Here is a 21,159-nt window from a genome sequence, read left to right as displayed (position 1 = left end):
TAAGTGTTGGTAAAATCTCAAAACTTTAACCCCGACTTTAGCGCAACGAAAGCTTGTCAAATGCTCTGTACTGTTTCTTTCTTCCTCTGAAGCATCAAACCTCCATCTGCAGACTGATTCAGGGGATGAATCATAGTAAATAGTCAGAGATCTAACAGGAAGACGGGGATATCAGATAAGAAATAAAATAGCCCGCCAAGGACAAAGGGGTATATAGGAGACATGAGAGGAGGAAGACGAGAGGGAAGAGAACGCCAGCTGATACTGATGAACATGAGTCACATTCATCTGTTACTCTGCTGAGAGAGAGAGAGCGGAGACGAGAATAACATGGGAGAAAAGAATCAGAGACGGAGACAGTTGGGGAATAATGCATTTGCATGATAACATCAAAGGCACACACACACACACACACACACACACACACACACACATACACACACACACACACACACACACACACACACACACTCACACACATACACACAGGGGTTAAATGAAAAAATAGGAAGCGGGTTTGATTCAGTGTTGATCCCTAAGGATTATGGGTAGAGCACAGCGAATTGTCTGGCTGTCTCCTGAATCCACCCACACTGGACTGTTGCTGCTGGGGACAGTGCAGATAACACACACACACACACACACACACACACACAGGACAATAAAACTGGTGTTAGTTGTGAGCGAGAGCGGCCTGTTTGGGGCTGAAGGGTGGGGCAGAGTCTGCCCCGCTGGTTCTCTGCTTCATTACTGAGGCTGACTTCATAGTGAAGGTGAAGTCATTGCTGATTCAAACGGGATAGGCGGTCGAGAGGGAGGGGCTACCTGGGCTACCTATGAACGGGAATGAATCTACAAATACACATGAACACATGCAAATGTGCACACGAGCATTGCCTCAATTCAAGGGTTCACACAGTTCAAGGGCAAAGACGGGGGATACTTTCAGCTGCATGTTTGAGACATACACACAGGTTAAATCCTCTGATGCTTGACCGAGAGAGCGAGCAAACAAGAGAGAGAGAGAGAGAGAGAGAGAGAGAGAGAGAGAGAGAGAGAGAGAGAGAGAGAGAGACAGACAGACACACACACACACACACACACACACACACACACACACAAACAGAATGGCTTATTGTTCCAAGTGAACAGAGGGTAACTGTGGGAGAGAGGGTTCCTGGCACCTCCTGTAAGCCTGGGATCCAAGGCCAGTGGCACTGTGTGTGTGTGTGTGTGTGTGTGTATATGTGTGTGAGCATGCATATGTCTGATACGAACTAACCTACACTCGTGATGCACTCGCTCTTTTTTTGAATCAGCCTCACTCCATGTTTGTTTAAAGGTTTCTGTATCTGCAAACGGGCTCCTTAATGTCGATGTGTATGCTTGTGTGATATTATAACACCAGATCACATTCGCTGACACATTAAAAGGAATGCCACAGACTCTGATCTGATCTTATTTTGGAAAGAGGAGGAAAAGAACGGGGGCTGCTACCATAGCAACGTGGTGAGAATTTCTCCATGGCGATGCTCTATGTTCCAAACAAATTGGGCTGCGAAAAGGAGCACGGGGCGGCCCATTGGGAAGTCCACTAACTCACACAGAGGCCAGTGTTTGAGGGAGCTGAAGTTTTGGCAAATTAGGACAAAGTATTCTCTTGTGTTGAAGGAAAAAGAGGCTTGCTGCACAGCAAAGGTGAGATATAGAGGTCCCAAATCGAAGTCAAAATCACATTACACACAGTCCTACATCTTAAAAATGACAATTAATAGAGAAACTTCTACACTATACTTTATCTAGCTTTATCTGTGTGGAACTTGGACAAGAAATGCTTTTATTTTCTGATTCAATGTTCCTCTCTATTTGGGTTAATAGGGCTGAACAATATGACCTATAGTTTATACCTAAGTTCTCACATTTATTGTAATAAGATTATTAGTTCATGATATATCCTTTCTTGTGCTTTCACTGTTCTGATGAGTGTGTCTTGATTAATTACAGTGTAACCAGCTAAAGGAATAGATCAATATTTTGGGAAAAGTACATATTTGCTTTATACAAGAATGAGATGAGTCTGTGCGTTAACTTCAGAGGTGGGACATGTTTAGCTTAGCTTAGCTCAGCATAGTGTCTAGAGACAGGAAAGGGCTGAGAAAAGAGAATATAAATATGCCATCACTGTGGTGAATTTTGTTTGTTTAATCCGTAGTTTCAGTGATTTTGTAGTTTTATTTGTGGGGGAGTTGCGTGCTTTAACTACTTCCAGGCAAACAAGATGAATCTATTATGTCAGCAATTCCTTAAATCTGGTTTACTGCCCTTATTGATCAACTCTGTCGTTCTCGCATGATCCATCAGTGGTATCTACTGTACTGCTAGTCCTCATTCATAATTCATCAGGCCACACCTCATATACTGTTACACCAACACCGGAGCTCTCCTTCGCCCCTCTCCAGTCAAGCATGAATAACTGCATGATCTTGCAGACACATATGCATAGCATAAATACACATAAATCCTCACACGCAGACGCACAAATACTGCGTGTGACAGGATTCAGCGTTCAATCAGAGTTCCTGGGGGCCTTGGCAAGCTGACAGTATTCCTACGGCCCGGGATGACACACTGTGGCCAAGCTGATAAATCTCACCATCAACCTTCAACCTGCTGCTGCAGCACTCAGCAACACGGCGCTGCAAGATTTATAGATTTACATGAGAATCTGAAAACAGGATGACATATTGAGACGTCGGCCTCTAGTAAACATGCTGTGGAACAGCGCGCTTTTAGCTCACTTAAGCACTTAATAAAATGAAGAGCAGCACCTATATGAAGGAGACGGCCGCAGTAGACGATTGGTTATTCTTGTGATCTAACGATTCATATTATTTTGCTCTTTTTGGCCTCATGGTTTATTTGCAAAATTGACAGCTTAAATCGATAGATGGGTTATGTTTGACTATGGGTCAAACGGTCGCTTCATTGGTTCTCCCAGGGTCAGCCTGTGACTTAATTGGCTAATGGTCTCTGACATTAAGTGGGAGCTGGCCTCAAGGACATATAATGTCCGTCTTTCTTTTCCTTTCCCTCCTCTGTCCTTCTCTCCTCTTTGCCTTGAACCACCAACACTCAAAGACAGAAAGACAAGGACCACACCTCAATTGAAGTGGAGGAAAACAACGGCACTGACAACCAAAACAGAGATCGCCTCGAGACATGGACTGTCCCAGGAGACAAACAGAAATCCAGGGACAACACCCTGCCTACCTCCATCTTTTTCCACTTAATATATTTACTCCTGGTCCATTTTATTCCCTCATCAAACCACTCACCCCTTTCCTCTCCTCCTCCGCTCCCATCGCTCTTTGCTTCTTCCCATCCCTCGGTGTGTGTGTGTTGTATGTGTGTGAGGGGCGCTGTCTGCCTGCTGGTTGCCAGGTTACCAGTCTAATTGAGGGGACTCTAGAGAGTCGCTGTTATCAGAGCCTGATCCCTCTGCTCTGCTTACCCCTTTCATTCTTTCTCTTATTCACTCCATCTCTCTTTTCCAGTGCATCCCTTGCATTGACGCCATCTCAACTTCCTTCACTTTCTCGCCCTCCGCCAATAAACTTTTTTCAACGTCTCCCTAAATTTTCATTAACTGATGTCAATTCTTTTTTTGCATTCTTCCTATCACGTATCATCTCAGTTGCCTCATTCCTCTCTTTCTACCCATCTCTCTCTTCGATTTGCTCAGCCTGTGTTGTCAATACTTCTCCTGTTACTGTTTCATCTCTGCCTTTCATGTGCTGTCTCCACGAGCCCTTTGGCGTCACTTTTCTCCTGTTATCTGCTGCTCTTTCCTTCCATCCCTCTGTCGCTCCATCTAGCTTTTATCTACCACGAAACATGGCAGGAAATCCTTATCCCGTTACACAACTGGTCCCTCACACACACACACACACACACACACACACACACACACACAAGCACAAATCCATCCTCCTGACCTGTAAATACAAACGAACAAACAAATGTAGAACTCGCACCAAGATTAATAGAAATGTTTGTTTTTTTGGGATGATTTGAGTCTTTTTGAGGTTTTCTAACAGCAGAAATCCTAAACCAGAGACCTGCGGGCAGTTTATTAATTCCCAAACCTAATCTCAAGCATTGGATTGGAGGATGTGCACGGAACTGACAAGAGATCAGCTTTTAGAAATGTTGATAATGCCACAGACAATTGTTAGCACCCAACTTGAAGCCCATCAATTAAGCTGAAACCGTACTACTACACGAAAAGCAGCAGTACATACTACATCAATCATATTTTTCCAAAGCATACACCAAAAATGTCACTCCATTTAAACCCAAAGGACATGTTGGGGGACAGAATTTGGACTCTAAAGTTTCATGTTGCTTGTTGATAAAACACTTAAAGTACTCTCTCAAGGCCCATTCATCTTTCTGGGACCCTCACGTTTCCTTCTCATCACTTCCTGAGAAGGAAGCTTTTCGTGCATCTCTCCCTGCTTCTACACTTGCTTCTCCCCATCAAAGAAGCTCCATCTTTTCCCCCTCAATGCCTCCTCTGGCATATTCAGCTCATCTCTTTTGCCTTTCATCTACCTCTCTGCTTGTTCCCACACTCCATCTCCTCTGCATTGCAGACTTTCTTCCCTTACAGAGCTGGTTATAGAAAAGCAGATGCACAGCTATGATGTACTTGCTTTCCTTTAATCACGACTGCTTCATTCCTCCCAATTCCTCATTAGATAAAGTGGGTCACATGTCCCACCAGAATAACACACTCATAAACATACATGCAGACATATACACAAGCCACCAAGCAACCATTCACATTTAAATTCTCTTCATCACTATGTTGTCTGCACCATACACCGAATTACAGGCATCCGCTACATGAAACTCACAGCACAGAATACATTGGCAGTTCAGTCGTGACACTTTAAACTTGCAGTTACATGCATACCTCATGCCTCCTTGACATGGATTGATGAGGCTGGATGAGGAGGAGGAGGTGGAGGGGAGGTAGGACATTATTCCCTTGAGTCAAGTGCTCTCTTAGCAACCAGCCAGCCATCAGATTCACAACACAATCACGTAACCACAAAAGACAGAGAAATATTCCTACACAGGTCTGAGTCTACGCAATGGCACATGTGTCCTACACATGTGCAACAATGTCCTAAACAGCACTAAAACAAGATATACGCACAAGTAACAACAACAAATTCGGCATGAATGTTAAATTAAATGAATGCAAAGTGTCATGTAGCTCTGAGAACTACCTGGTAAGAACAGTTTTCCTGGTGGACCATCCTTCACAGCATCCTAGAGCGGAGCGGGCTGAGCTGGGGGAACAGGCGCGGGACTGGGATAAGATTCCCAGCCCTGCAGTGGTATTCCAGCGGAGAGGAGAGGAGGGATCTCACCCAGCCCTCGATCCAAACTAAAAGAATCAAAATTCTCCCGCTTCTCTCTCCTTGCAGTTCAGTCTTCACCCTCTGCCTCTGTCTATGTCTATTTTTTGATTGTTTTCTGGTCTGTCTGTCTGTTAAGAGAGAAGGGCAGGGTTTGATCGCTGCTTCCCCAAAGCCGAAAGAGGGAGGGGAGTGAGAGACTGGAGGAGGGGTGTGAGAGAGAGAGAAAAAGAGGGAGGGAGGGGAGCAGTGAAAAGCAGAATACACTCCCGGTCGCCTTTCTCTGTCTGGTTCGGACTGAAAAGGGGGAGGAGCTGCTGGGCCGAGTGTATGCAGAGTTGGCCAGTGGGGAGAGGGGATGGTGGAAAAGGGAGGAAGGGTGAGGTTGGTGTGGGTCAGGGTCGGAATGTCATTCTGCTGTTTCATATGGAGTCATGCCAGACAAAGAGACAGAGAGACAGAGAGAAGGACAGAGCAGTGACTTTCTTCTTTAACCTTTATCTGAATCCCTGTCTGTGTTGCATGAATACTCAACAAAGATGCTGCAAAACTTTAGCACATAAAAAAGTATCCGAAAATGCCAAGTACCAAAAACTGGCATTGAACATCCGGTCAGATTTGTAATCTTCCATTTATCATTTGATCAGAAAGTTACTGATTTTAACCAACATTGAATTTAAAGTATCAAGTCATCTTTGCCTCACTGTGTAAAAGTATACGTAGTGTGTGGGCATTGCATGACATTTACATCTTCCCCTCATTCTCTGTTTGTCTCTTTGTAGGATTATAATCCCACAGAGGCAGATGGCCGGTCTGTAATCCACATGCAGGCCAACCTACTCAGATAATCTCTCCCTTCTCCATCTCTTCATCCGTTCCTCTATCCTGACCTCTATCCATTACTGTTATAAATCCAGCTCTTTGTTTTCTGCTTTGCCATAGTTTTTGATCTGACTGAGATGTAAACATGTGTCCTGCTTCCCGACATTTTTGCATTGGGGCATCAGATTATTTAGCAATTTACTGATTAAACATTTAGTCAAGTCAATTATATTTATATAAAAATTACAAATCACACATTTTCCTCAAAGAACATATGACACCCTCTATCCTTAGACTATTGGTTAAAAGTAAAACTCCCAAAAAACCTTTAACAGGGGAAAAAATATAAAGTCTATAAAATGTCAGAAAACAGTCGAAACTGTCTATCTCAATTACCCATAGATTCTTGTTTTGACCTGTAAGCAGCCTGAAGTATTATATTAATATAACATTTACAATAAAATAAAACAAAACACAGAAAATCAGCAAACCATCACATTTAAGAAGTTGGAATCTATTTTTTAAATTTTTTATATATACTTAAATCACTTATCACTTATTATTTGACTAATTGGTTAATCAACTAGTAATTTCAACACAAATCCAGTTACAGTTACTTTATAGTTGGTTTGGTTTTATCCAGAACTGTAAGTGCTGCGTTTATGTTCATCCACTGTCAACTCTCCCATTAAAGCAGAGGAACAGCTTTGCACCAGAATGTGGCATCCTGATGCAATTAAATCATACATCTGTTTCAGCTTTCATTTTTGTCTTTTTTTGGCAGCTGGTAGGAAGCTACACACACCTCCTGTTATCTCATCCCTCCTCCCGGGCCAGATCTCTCTATCCGATATTGATCTCTGTTGGGTGACGGTGCCCCCCCTCCGGTAAGACCACTCGTGGGTTTAATGACCTGGAAGTGGATCGATGAGCTCCCTGCTCTGATCTCCTGGCACAAGTCTGCTGCACATCACTGGCTCTGGTTTGGCCTTGTGTGCGCTGCCCAGCTGGGGCAGACTGGAACAGTGCCCATCGTGTCACACTAACCTTGGATATAATTATCTGTGTATGACATTGAACTGTGATAAACCTGTTTTTCTTGCGGTAGAAGCTACCAACTGGGCCTCGTAAAAGCACTCATAAGCTTATGCTGAGTTTATAGGCATACAGTAAGTAGGGGGAAAACAGTAAAGCCAAGCGAGAAATGGCAGAGAGATTAAAAAGTGGCAGGTGATATATATATCATCCAATGCAGTGTTTATGTTGCTGTGTTTCTGCTGGATATGTTAAGTTAGGTGTTTGCTAATACATTAGCCAATAGAACTTGATCAATTGATTTAGTAAAATATGGGTTGTTGCTTTGGTGTCTACTTTCTGCCCTGTTGCGCTCGACAATCGCTGGATAATAACTGATGACTTGTAGTGGACATTTTTGTTGGAGTACGCCGCACAATCACCCTGCTGATCCCAAGAACAATACCTTAATATGGAGACTCTTGAATTTGGCAGCAAGTACAGACTCAAGCTGAGTTTATCTTAAGGTGTTTGCTTCAAATGAAGTGCTTGTCGGATCATCCAGCAGCGCCTGAAACCCGACAACCTGACAAGCGCGCCGACTACACGCAGCGATTGGTCCGGTGTCCAGAGGCGAGAAAGTCAGCAGGGTTTGAACTTCGCTCTCTCGCAAGCTCTCCTTTTTCATTCACCCCACAACTGCTGTACCAAATTTACTTTCCGTCCGTAGAAACCATGAAAGCCTTTGAGGAGAGATTTTCCATAAGTGTGTGCAGTTATGTCCATTTGTGTGATTCATCGCATCTCGCCACTCTCTATAATGGCAGGCTTTTCACTCCACTTTCGAGTGGGGCCTTTGGGAGCAGGTAAAAACACATTTTCCCTTTAGACGTGTCAGATGACACTTTGTGTAAAGTAGTTTGTTTTACGCATACCCCAGCCTTTAGTGGGTCTATAGGCTTAAAGAGTGAACGACATCAAAATGAAATCCAATTCCCGGTAGCAGTGAGTCAGTGATGTCATTTACTGGCTCCAGCTTTAAGATCTTTGCAGCTTCAGATGCCTTAAAGCCTGATGCTTCTCCCTTTTGAATACAAATGCATAGTACTGATTACTCTTTCTGGTGCACTAGGGCAAGTGCACACATACACAGGAGAAAAAAACTTTGATGTCCAACATCTGTGAGCCATGCTTTGATACAAGAAGCCACAGCAACCCCCTTTCTCTCCTCTATCACCATGGCAGCAGTCACTCTGAAGATACCCCCCCCGCTGACCTTCACATGGTTGTCAAGGTTACAATCTGAGTCATAGCACAGGTGGAGACCGAGACAGCACCTCCTTATCCACATGAGAAAAGAAAATATCTGACACTACCCACACTGTATAGTGTGTAGCTCCACCTTATATAGCAAAATAATAAGCTCCAAAAAACAGACACAGCAAACAAACTCCAACAACTGAGGTTATGTAAGTGGCCTAAATCAGCACAAAGAACATTCAGAACAAAGATTTTTAACTGGAGACAGGAGGAGACAACAGGCAGGCACGCAGGCAGGCTGCAGTTTTGCCTCCCACACTCTGGCCACATTATGAGATGTCCGTCTGGGTAGTGTAAATCTATGATTCTGCAAATAGTTCCTGTCTGCTAAAATATAGCTGTATGCTGATTCTAATGCCCAACTTTAACAGCAGTATGTAATTTATGCCTGCACAGAGCGGGAGAAACTGCTCTTATGTGTGTCACTCTCGCTGTGAGGGTGTGTTGTAGTGTACACTGAGCGCTGGAGCAGCTCGTCTCATCCCCGCACATCAAGACACCACTCATGTGGGGCTCTGTGTATTTAACTCTGTGCTATGTGGGCACATTCTTAGATGCAAACAGAAATAACAAACACCTAATCATAAGTCGCTGATAACAGAGCGAATGACATGGTGGTTCACTCTACTGTACTCTAATAGTGGGAGCTGGAAATGATACTGTAGGTGGTGAATAGTGCCCCGTGACAGCTCATGGAAAAAACAGGATTCTCAGTCGTGCTGCGACGCCTCCTCCCTTTCTCTGACAAACAGCTTGCCCTCTCTCTCTTTTTTAGCCTCCTTGCCATCCACCCCTCCTTCCTCTCTCTCTGGCCTTTCAGTGTAGCTACATTTTCGCCACTTTTCTCCATCTTCCTCCTCCTTCCCTCTCTTTCTCTTTCTCCTCCTCTGCCTCTCTCTCTCCTTCTCAGCAGGAAGAGGGGGGCACAGATGCTTTTAGCGAGCTGACATTTTGTGCCAGTGTAAAAACACTGCATAGCAAAGCAGGTTGGCTCAGTGTGAGGGCCAGATTCTGGCGGTAATGAGCTCGCTCTGACAGGGAGGAACTGATGTGGAAGGCCAGGGAGTGCATGTGGGTGTATGTGTATGTGTGTATGTGTGTGTGTGTGTGCTCAGTCTTATGATCAGCCACCAGAGGTTGCTCTAATGAGGACTGTCTGCAGTTGGTGGTGGAAAGACTGAGCATGCTGTGACCACCAGACTGTAGTAATATTTGTTTCACATTTTTAAATGCGTCAACAAATTTGTATACCAACCGAGTAAATGTCTAACTGACCACCAATTACACTTGTGCAGTGACAAAGTCCATTAAGAAGCAGGAGTTGTGAGTCACAGTGAATAATAAGCAGCTGAGACTAGATTTTTTTTTATGCTTATGAAATCACAAACATGTGGAAAGAACTGACTTTAGTCTAAAGCTGAAACAATTACTTGACAGTTCAGAAATTAGTCCACTAATCAATTATTATTCATTTTTCATTCTCTGATTCCAGCTCTCTATATGTCATTGTAAACTGAATATCTTTGGGCTTTGACCTGGACAAAACAAAATATTGTGATTGTGGACATTTTATGGACCAAAACGATTGATTAATGAAGAAAATAACTGGCAGACCAATTGATGATTTAAAAAAAAAACTGCAGCCATATGTTAATAATTTAGTCAATTGCCAGAACAATAATCAGCATGGCTCTGGTATGTATGGTATATTTACTAGTACTTTATTAACAACGCATTATGATCTTCTATAGTTGTGTCTAACAACTCTGTGCTCTATGGCTGATGTGTTGGGTGCATGACATTATCATTTTACTAACTCAACATTATGATTGTCTCTGCATGTATAGTCAGTATTGCTTGACTGTGTTTGTTGCTTCATGTTGCTCACATGGCTGCATATACTGAATCACGGATATTTTTGTTGTACTAATGTTTTGCTGTTGTTGCATGTTGTTGCTCTACATGGCGTTGTCTCTATGACGTGTTGTTGTCTTTATGACGTCTTGTTGTCTTCTGTATGTAAATGTCAACCATCACCTTGTTGGTTTCAAAACATCTTGCCAAACGATTGTGGTTTAAAATCACATTTACAGAAATGTTGATTAATGTGGGTTGTCCTTATAAATAAAGGAAATGAACTTATCTTGTTTATGTCATTTTACAAGCAAAAACATTGCTAATGTCAAACATTGCAGAGTTCCACCCTCTCAAATGTGATGATTTGCTGCCTGTTGGTCTTACGTGATAGTTGATTGAATATTTCGGGGTTTTTGACTGTTGGGACAAAACAAGCAACATGAAGATCTCAGGCTTCAAGAAATTGAAACATTTTTCACTATTTTCAGACATTTTACAGACGAAGCAATTAACCGATCAAGAAAATAATCATTAGCTGCAGCCCTACTTTCTGACGGAGTGATTATTCTTGTGTTTTGGGTACGTGAGGAGATAAAAGTGCTCTGTGCTCTGTTCTCTACAGCAACAGATGAAGCTCTCTGCATGACCTGGCACAAAGTCTCTCTCTTTCTCTCTGTGTCTCACACACACACACACACACACACACACAGTCACATGAACAGGCTAACAGCTTAGATAACAGCGTCAGAAACCTGGAAGCAAAAAATACCCTTGTTTTATTGGGGTCTGTGTGGGTGTGTAGACTTGATTTAAACACGTCTTGTATTTTTAGCTCGATATAAACAGACCAAGTTCACAACCCACGTCTCTAGCTCTCATACATACACACACACCCAAACACACACACACACACACACACACACACACACACACACACTCTATAATTAGGAGCAGAGAAGACCAGTGTTTCATGTTTCAGCTCCACCCAAATGAGCACACATGTCCACGCAAGCACACAAAAACACACACACACACACACACACACACACTCAGCCCAAACACAGGCCACTGTGTGTGTGTCTGACTCAACCATTTATTCCACCGACAAGAGACAGGAGAGGTGATGGATAGGAGTTTAAATCCTTCACTGCTTGGAAAACATAAACCCACTTTCTCAATTTCCAGCTCTCACTCTCTTTTTGTTGTTGCCTTCTTGCAATAAACCTTGTTTTTTTTTTTTTATCTCCTTCGGCCCCGCTCTTACTTATAAAGCCGGCCTGTGTGCGAGTGTGTGTTTGTGTGTGTGTGTGTGTGTATTCGGCTCTGTAGTGATTGTGCAGTATGAGGACTGACACAAAGTTATAACATTAGAGGCCGTCTCCTCACTGCTACATAAATCCCCATTTCCTCCACAGCACGCTCTGCCACTCACAGCCTGCGCCCCCTCTTTGATAGTTTTCATAGGGTGGAGAGGGGGAGCCTGGCGGAGTGGGGGGCAGGAGTGGATGGTCTCCTGCTGTATTTTGGCTGTGTGAGAACATTAGGCTATAATGCTTCCTGACAGCTGGAGGAAGAGGACAATTAGCAGGGAACAGGAGTGGGAACGGTAGTGAACGACAGGGGATGTCTGGAAGAAAGGAAGAAGAAAAGAAAAGAAGAGGAAGGTAGAGATTTACCACTGTGTAGTAAAATGCGTTTGAGACTTGGTATGAGCCTAAGCTGGTAGGATATTACACATGCTGAAGAGGGGTTTGACTCTCAGACCTCGGTGAATCATGGTAGAATGAATCAGAGGAAGGGTGTGTGTTTGGGACTCTTTGTGTATCAATCAAGATGATCAACCACACAAACAGTGGTGGAATGTGTAGCTGTAGGCTACGCCTTGCCACCTAAAACATTGTCATTTTATCTCTGATCATAGCAGCATCTCTATCTGATTCACCCACAATGCAACTGGCTTTCCTTTGGGTACATGACTCTGGACCATTAATCACACCAGCGTAGGTGAAATCCTCAGTAACCTTCCACCTCAAGTGAACAAACAGGAAGCTTGTCTGTTTTCGTCAGTCTACACCTATAGCCTCATTATTACTCATCAATATAAACAGGTTTGCATGTTTTGTGTTTGTTTACCTGCGCAGACGAGGAGAGATTATCAGAGCAGCTGATTAAACTGTACCTTGACTCCAGATAAGAGCAGTTTAGACAGTACCACTCCTGTCTTGAACTTAATAACCCGTGGTATTCTGTTGGGTGTTTGTGTTTCCCTGGTTACGGTTTGTATATAGAGTTTAAGAGAAGAGTGTTTTGACAAGACCCACTAGGCAGCTGGTCAATCTAAAGAGCAAAAGTTCAAGTGCAGTGTGTGTGCAGTGTGTGTGCAGAAACCCCTCAGGACAAAACATGGTATTGAAGACCACCTGACTTGTCAAACTGACTTCACTTTTCAACCACAGTTGAAGGCCATGTGGTCAATGCTGGGCTCCTCTGTGATACATACTAGATACTATATATCTTTGCTACCTAACACACCAAGCCGACAGCTGATGGCGCGTGCTGAATCGCCAGTGGTGAGAGAGCTAACTGAATCTGATTTTACCCATTTAAGGTAGTTTGTTCTAATGTTTTGCTTCTGCCTTCTCTTTTCATCTTTCACAAGACCATAGGCTGATGGGGCCAGTGCAAAGCCAAAGCTTCTGTTAAAATGTGCTTGAGATGACATGAGGTATCCAGAGGCAACACAAAGATTTGGTTGGATCAGTTGGGTTTTGTTGCGGCTAGTTCTTTGAGCTTGGCTTGGTGTGTCACAAACTTTCTCTGCACCTCAAGGTTCATTCAACATTCAAAACAGGTGGATAGTGCAAGGTTTTGCTTATTTAAAACAAGATTCAAATACACGTGCACTGAATATTTCACGATACTCTTTCTTTGCCAGAAAGGAAAAAGAAAATAAGAGGGCTACCAAGTAGCAGCCCACATATGGTCAGAGTCCTGCCAGCATGAACCTGCTCTTTGTTAAAGGGTCACACAGACCATAGTTCTGAGGAAATTGAGATGCATGGACGGATGTACAGCTGGCTCTACTTTATGTTCCATTCTCCACATATTTAACTTTTCTGTTACATACAAACTCAAAAGACAACATGTCACAGCAGAGGAATGTAGTGCCTGGGGCTATAATTACATTTGGAGGTTTTATCTAACTTCAGAAAGTTCAGAGACCAAACTTTCTGAAGCTTTGTCTCTGTTTGACTACTGCCACATCACATGTGTTTGTTGAAAGGGGTCTGACACACCGCACAGAAAGCACACTTCTGCAAATTGTACAAGAGGTCAAATTCTGCTTTACCTGAGTTAAGTGCCCGACTTGCTGTGAGGAATCCAAGGTTAAGCTGAGATGAAAAATACTCCACTGATAAAAAGAGAAAAGGGGGAAAAAAACATCTACCAACACTGGCAGACTGTCAGGGTACCATGAGAAGAAAAAGATATCCTTTGATTTAGTGAGGTGAGTGTGTGCATGTGTGTGTGTGTGGACTAACAGAAAACTGCTCGACTCTAAAGCAGAGGCGGTGCAGTCAGTGTGTGTGAGGAGAGTGTGTGTATGTGTGTGTGCAGAGGGCCGGGCGTGTTTGAGCTGGTACCGGCACAGACATGCACTCGCAGACAGGAGGAACAGTGGTTAAGCCTAGGGGGCTGAACCAGACACCAGAGCCTCAGAGGGCGCTCTCCACACCTGAAAAAAGCCCTGCCCCCCCATCTCTGAAGCCCCCTCCCACTTCCTACAAATACATACGTCGCCTATCTACTCCTCCAACTTTCCACCCCTTTTGGCTCCCTCAAACAATAACTCTCTCAATAACTTCTCTCATCTCCCTCCTCCTCCACAGATTCTTTTTGATCCCACCTATCACTCTCTACCGCAAAAGTTCTGCTACTCTCTAAATTCAGACTTCCACAGGCAGGACCAAACTCTAATAAAAGTAGTACGACTACTTTACACACACATTGTTTGTGTCTATTTATATCCACTACAACTGCACTCACTTCTCAAACCCTACAATTTCCTCCCTCTCCTTCCCTCGCCCTCTCTCTATCTGCGTAGCACAGTCTGAGTACTGGGTGAAGGTAGTAGTTAGGTTGTTAGTGGAGGGTGCCGAGCACAATTTCAACTGCTGAACTTGTACATAATCACAGAGCACAGAGTGGGGAGAGAGACACAGAGAAACCTCTCTCTGCCATTGCTCTTTTCTCTAACCTCTCTCTGCTTCTTTCTCCTCCTTTTATTTTCTACAGCCCTTGAGTGCTTTTCTGGGGCAGAGCGCTACACACTTCTACAATTCGGTTTGGCTCTTGGCCTTTTTCCTGTTTATATGATACGGTGTGCTTGAGCAGAACTTTCCCATTAAGTAGATGTTCATTGACCGGTTACTTCCTGGTTGCAGCAGGAAACAGACAAAGGTAAATCATCACATCTGCCATAACAGCACAGAGATTATACATTTAGAAGTTGTCCAACTTTTTATAAGGCAGATGGATTAAAGATGAATCTCACATGTAACATAAATGACGTGGTAACTTTGTTATATGCCATTTGTAATTACATTCATTGCATAATTATGTGTTGCATTTACATAAAGTTGGGACACTCAAAAAAAGATGGTCGATGCGACATAGGCTGGCATATCCTTACGTTTATGCCCTAGTGTGAGTCAAGCTCCAGGATCCTACACGTCCCATAATGCAACTTGATGCAGTCTTTTCATTAGACCTTTCCAAAGTCCAAGCATCCAGATTTTTACACAGGTTTTTGGTTAAAAATGTGCTTGATATGAAACTATGAACTCACGTGGGCAGCAAGATGTTGCATGATTAGGAGCAGTTCAGCAGATGTATGTGTGTATGTGTCAAAGAGAGAGAGAGAGAGCCCTTCTCTACACTTTTACAGTAGGAGTGGAGCTGCAGGTCTCAGCGCAGTCCCTACCTTTCTAACCACAGTTTGCCCATGGGGTGTTTTTTAAATTGTGTGAGTAAGTCTGGGTGTGTGCACTCTGAGATTATAAAAGAAATAGCCTGTAGGCAGGGATTTAATACTTTTCCAGTATGCACCTTAGACAACACACGGGTAAATTTCTGAGTACGGATAGCCACACATGTAGCCTGACCCCATCTCTGCCTTTTTCAACTCAAGACCGACTCGGAAGAATAATATTATTATTTACCTTTCAGGGGTGTGGAGCTAAATGGAGGGCTAGGGGTAGTGTTACCCCTGGTGTACTTGAGGTCCCTCTGGGCCCCTCTCTGCCACGCGACTCCAGAGTTCATTAGAAACAAATTACAAACAGGTCAGCACGCCCCTCGTCCTCATGAATCCTCATGACCCCACTCCCACAGCCTGCAGGCAGATGCTGAGATTACAGCAGCCAGACACCACACCCTGTCTAAACACACCTGCAGCAACATGACTGGTTCATTAATACAAAAATGAAACAACATAAGAGGATAAGTGAAGGCACAGAGCAGTGTCATCGCCAGAGTGTAGACCTACAGCACAAAGACATATCAAGAAATCAGTGCAACTCTACTAGATGTGTGTTTAAAACAACACAGGAAATAGTCTGGCACATAACACCCTGTAACACTGGAACTTGTTGTGTTTACATGGTTTTTGTGTGGATTAAACAAACATGATATAAAGTGGTAATGCAAAAGGGACTGTTGCCATGGAGATGTGGACAGGGACAACCAGTATGCAGGAACAGGTCTCAATGCTGGTGACTGGTTGTGTGTCTGGTTTACAGCTAATTTTACCTGATTCATAGCTAAGAAAGTTCTTATATATAAGCATGTGTATGTATTGTACCATAGCTACTGCATCTGAATGGAGACCAGCTAAACCAGTCTCTAGGCACTTACAGCGACCACTACAGATTATTGGCTTTGAGCCTCACTGTGTCTCTCTGAAAGCACAGATGCTTTTGAAGCTCCACTGAAGCATGAATGTCTCTGTCCCTCTGGACCCCATCAACATCCCAGACAGACAGACCCCTCCATACATGAACACACGCATCATCTCGCTGGTGGGTCCCGCCTGAGTGGATGTCTAAATATTTAACAGCATTTTAAAAGCACCGGCCCCAGTTTCCTCCAGGGTGTCTGCTAAATCCTGCAAATTTAAGAATTAAGAAACTCAGATGCCCCCTGACAAAGAAAGACACTGGGTATGTCTTAAGGGAATGTCTCCATTCCTAAACTAACACTTGACTGCTTTTGTGCTCTTGTTAGCAGGTTAGCAGAGGGTCAATACTAGCATCGTCCTCTTTTACCACATGTGGAAGCTAAGAGATAGGATTTAAGAGATGAGAAGCTCAGTAATGGATTGTCTTGCTATGATCCATATGATGGGCATTCCTCTACAGAAGTAGCAACAGCTCTTAAATAATTTTAAGAGTGGGATTGTCCAGGATATGAGCTTGTGTCCCCCATCTTCTCTGGTATATCTCCTCTGCTCCCTGCTCAAGTGGGATTACGCGGCTAATTCCAATTCCTTATCTACACAGCGCCATCAATATATGAGGCCTGGTTTTTCTGAAGGTTTTTTTCCCGTGCAATAGGAGAGACAGTTGGAAGCTGTGGCACTTCAGCACCACGCTATCTCTATCTACCACACCAGGCATACTCTACAGTACCTTCATGTACTGAGACACCAGCAGAGTCCCAGATTGACTTTATGGTGCGTGTGCATGTGTGTGAAAGTGTGCGTCCACAAGAGATTTTCTTCCACCCAGGTCAATTATATCACAGTCCGCTGCCTATGGAGAGAGAGAGAGGGCGAGAGAGCAGACTTTCCCCAGACTACAGCGAATCAGGAGGTGACCTTCTCGTTTAAGACAGACAGCAGGTAATGAACATTGACACAAACACACGAGCCACGTGGCCCCCGAACTGCTTGGTCCTAAAGATACCATCATCCTCCTGTCCTTTCCTCCCTCCTTCCTTCCTCTCATCCCCCACTTCTCCCGCTGCATTCCTGACATGCCTCAGGGAGACACAGGGGGCCCCCAGGACAGACAAACAAAGACACACAACACACTCTCACAATGGCACCGGCTGCAACCATTGTCTGTGTGCACTGAGGAAAAATGTCTTGGTGCTTACATACCAAAAGAGAACACCAATCCCCCTTTTTACATTTTCAAACACACATTTGCCCTTGCTTAGTTTTACTCAGTGACATAAGAGGTAAGTGTCTGCACTGAAACTGTGGCTGCTGTAAACAGTGTTCTCCTTCTCCTCCCTAAACATATTTAAAGCTACACCCTTTTGGACCCAGAGACTAACAATAAACCATAAAACTCTGGCTGGGACAGTGATGTCATGAGACTGTAAATTAATCATAACAGCCCTTAGTGCTGGAGCTGCTGGTGTGGCATGAAATGCCTGCAGCAGCTCTCTGCAGAACATCAATGCAACACTGACCTCTTCTGGTAGAAACACCACATGGCCACAACAAAGGACATCCAGATTTTTTAAATGAGGTTAAACAGAAACAAGACTGTATTGACAGGCAAAAAAAATCTTTGCTGTAGAAGTTATCTGTCCAAAGTCATCGAATAATAACAATTATTTTCTAGGATAGCTAATACAAAAACTAAACTAATACAAATGTGACATACCTACATTTCTGACTCCAGTTTGCTTGCGCTGTTGAACAGAGGTTCTCTGAATCAGTGTACTTATCTAGCCCGGACTTCCATGATTGTCAGGTTAATAGCTGGGCCACATGGCTTAGCGCTACATTAGTCGACTAATCCCTCTTCCTTACTCCAGCTAACCTAACCTCATGTTTCCAGGGTGCATCTGACACGGATAACTGCTGGATTACAGATGCCCAGCATAGCGTGGGAAAACTAAGAAACGTTATGTGTGAGATAACCTTTGACACGAATAAGCAGAAAAGCTCAAAATCTTAAAAAAAAAACAAAAGAAAAACACCACAGGAACATACAGAAACAACACGTAAAATCCTTAGACACTTACTGAGGTGTAGTTAATCTTGCCCATGTTGTGGTTCTGGTTATGGTTGAGGTTCTGGTTCTCCTGCTCTCTGCACTGCAGCCCAGCCAGGTGTCTCTCCAGAGCTGCCCAGTCCATGGTGGGCAGAGGCTCCTCCTCTACACCCTCCTCCTCTCTGTATCCCCCCATCCGTCCCCCAGTCCCTCCACTGCCTCCTCCTCCTCCTCCTCCTCCTCCTCCTCCACCACCACCACCACCACCTCCGCCAGTGCTGCGGCTCCCCCTGCCTTGACTGGAGCTGCGGTGGCTGGGCTTGGGAGTCCCTGTGCCCCCCTGTGGTGTACCGGGGGAGTGGAGCTGGTTGCTCCTGGGCAAAATCAGATTGCCGTTCTGTTTCAGTTCGTTGGGGACGGCTGCGGCTGAGGTGGCAGTGCGTCCGCTGGGGGCCGGGAGGGGCGGGACCGTCTTCACATCCTGGAATTCTTCAGCGAGGCTGCGACTGTTCACTGTCTTCCTGTAGCCTTCGCCAAGGCCGTCAACCCCCACAACGCCTCCTCCGCCTTCCTCCTGACCAGGAGGCTGTGGAGAGGTGTAGTCCTCTCCATACTCGCTCTCCCACTCCTCTATCACCTTCTTCTTATACTCTTGGTAGTCCTCGTCCTCCTCATAGTCCTCTAAGGTGACCAGGTCCAGAGAAGGGGAGGATTTGTAGTCCTCCAAAGTGGCCAGGTCAAGAGAAGGGGAGCAAGGCGTAACCTTGTTGGAGTTGGACTCTGAGCTGGAGCGACTGGATACATCACTCCCCAGGTCCATGCCATCCTCCCGGTAATCCTGCAATGACAAAGGAACAGAGAAAAAGAGTGAGACTGAGGAACACATGTGTAGAAAGAACAAGAGCTGTAAGAAAAGGGAGGGAAGAAGAAGCGGAAAATTAAAAGAGAATTTAGGGAAGTGTGTAGACTTAGATTAGCCACTCCAGTGTTGTGGTGTGAGACCGGCAACCACAAAGCACTTCCTGTCCCGCAGGAACTTCCTTTCTGCACAGAATGTTGCAGTCACTGTCTCTCTCGGACTTGTTGTCTCGCCTTCTGCTCTACAACTGTACTGCTCCAAAGCCTCCCAGTCTTACTAAACTATGCTAACTGATTATACATTCTTCTGTACTGGTGAATGTGTATGTGTGTGTGGGCTTGTGCAACACTTGACACACACACAGCGAAGGCCGTGTGGCTGGATGTGTCAGAATAATATCCCACCACCCACTGCTACATCTGCACAGCACCACAGGGACAAAACAGGGTGTTATGAGGGGCGAGAGTGAGTGACACTGACATGTCAATACACAACACGCCAAACTGTGACACAGACAGATGAGTCCAGAGTTGCTGTCTAACCTTGACTGTGTTGCTCCCGCAGAGCCCCAATCGCCGCCTGACTGATTAGTTCACAGCTAATGAAAACGTCTGCGTTGTTTACAACCCTCCACACCTCTCCACCTGACCTGAGCCTCCTCTTGCGGAGATATCAGTCTTTCCTGCCCAGGAGCGCATTATCACAGTGCCTCACACCAGTTTTAAAAGTTAATGAAAAGCAAGGAGGAGCAAAATTTCTCTCAGGGCAAAGAGAAATTAACGACACATTCGTGATCCACAGTATGAGTTGTTCTGGAAAAGGAATTAATTATGAAGATTGCTTATTACTGGTTCAGACCATGAGGACTTACAGTAGCTTTGCCTCTTACACAAAGAGGGAGAAACTGCAACACATACAGTATTATTCTAATGATAATAAGCTTTCTTGAGATATGGCTGCTAGACCACACCTGTGCAGACTCTGGCTGTTGACGTCAAAGGACAATGCAGAAAATATCTATGTTTGGCTAAGCAATATGACTCAGCATCTTGGAGACTAGATACACAAATTGCTGATGCGATGTAGAGACATAAGCCACTTCATGCTGAGGAACTTGCATTTCTCCATGAAATGCTAAAGAGAATAGAAGTTGAGCGGCTGCAGGGATGAATGGGGACACACAAGCCATATTTTGCCTTGACATGATGACATGAGATAGTTAAAATAATGTTATTGAAAAAAAGCTTTGGTAACTGCCACAGCTGTGTTTGGACCTCCAGGGGAGTGTTTTCATTTCAGTATCATTTTACTCACTCATGAAATTGACCGGTGCCAGCATGTATGATCACTGTTTTGCTTGTTTCACCTCCGTCTAGACAGTAATAACATGTAAAACCCTCATATTCAGTTGCTCGAGATCATTTTCAACAACCGGTGGGTTCTTGACATGAAACACTCCCGGAGCCCCTGTGGGTTTACAACTGAAGGGGGAGGACTTAAGGGCGCACAACATTACCAGCCTACTTATGGCCTAATACTCAGAAATCGCTTAGATCCGGTATTTTACAGCAAAATGACCCCGGTCACGATTATGCGAATTTGTCATTTTTATCTTACAATATATGCATCAGTGTGTCGGCAGGCTACAGCGGAGAGAACAACCTTACCGACGTGCTCATCAAACGCGCTGGATCACGGCGCGGTCACCAGTCCCTGCGGTGTGTGAACCGGCCTGTCATCTTGGCTTTGTCACCCTTTAGGTGCGATTAAAAAGGAAGAAAAAAACCCCGGATTCAGGAACCGGGTGGGTTTCCCCTCTCCAAAGTAGGAAGACTAGCTAAGTAGAAGC

The 21,159-nt window shown here is 44.4% G+C and overlaps 1 protein-coding gene across 2 annotated transcripts in view; it reads right to left on the bottom strand.

The window, feature by feature from the left end:
- Nucleotides 1-21,159, bottom strand: part of schip1 (schwannomin interacting protein 1) — a 197,249-nt gene that overhangs the window by 18,562 nt on the left and 157,528 nt on the right. Inside the window, exon 9 of one of the 2 annotated variants that reach the window (XM_070905346.1) lies at nucleotides 18,483-19,289. In XM_070905346.1, coding sequence (XP_070761447.1) covers nucleotides 18,483-19,289 — 807 coding nt within the window. Of the gene's footprint in view, nucleotides 1-5,297; nucleotides 5,592-18,482; nucleotides 19,290-21,159 lie in introns of those variants that run through there. The other variant, XM_070905347.1, reaches the window with a different exon arrangement.

This window comes from Enoplosus armatus, chromosome 5 (assembly GCF_043641665.1).
Source record: "Enoplosus armatus isolate fEnoArm2 chromosome 5, fEnoArm2.hap1, whole genome shotgun sequence".
NCBI lineage: Eukaryota > Metazoa > Chordata > Actinopteri > Centrarchiformes > Enoplosidae > Enoplosus > Enoplosus armatus.
The sequence above is the reverse complement of the archived record's forward strand: the minus strand, read 5'-3'. Positions and strand labels throughout refer to the sequence as shown.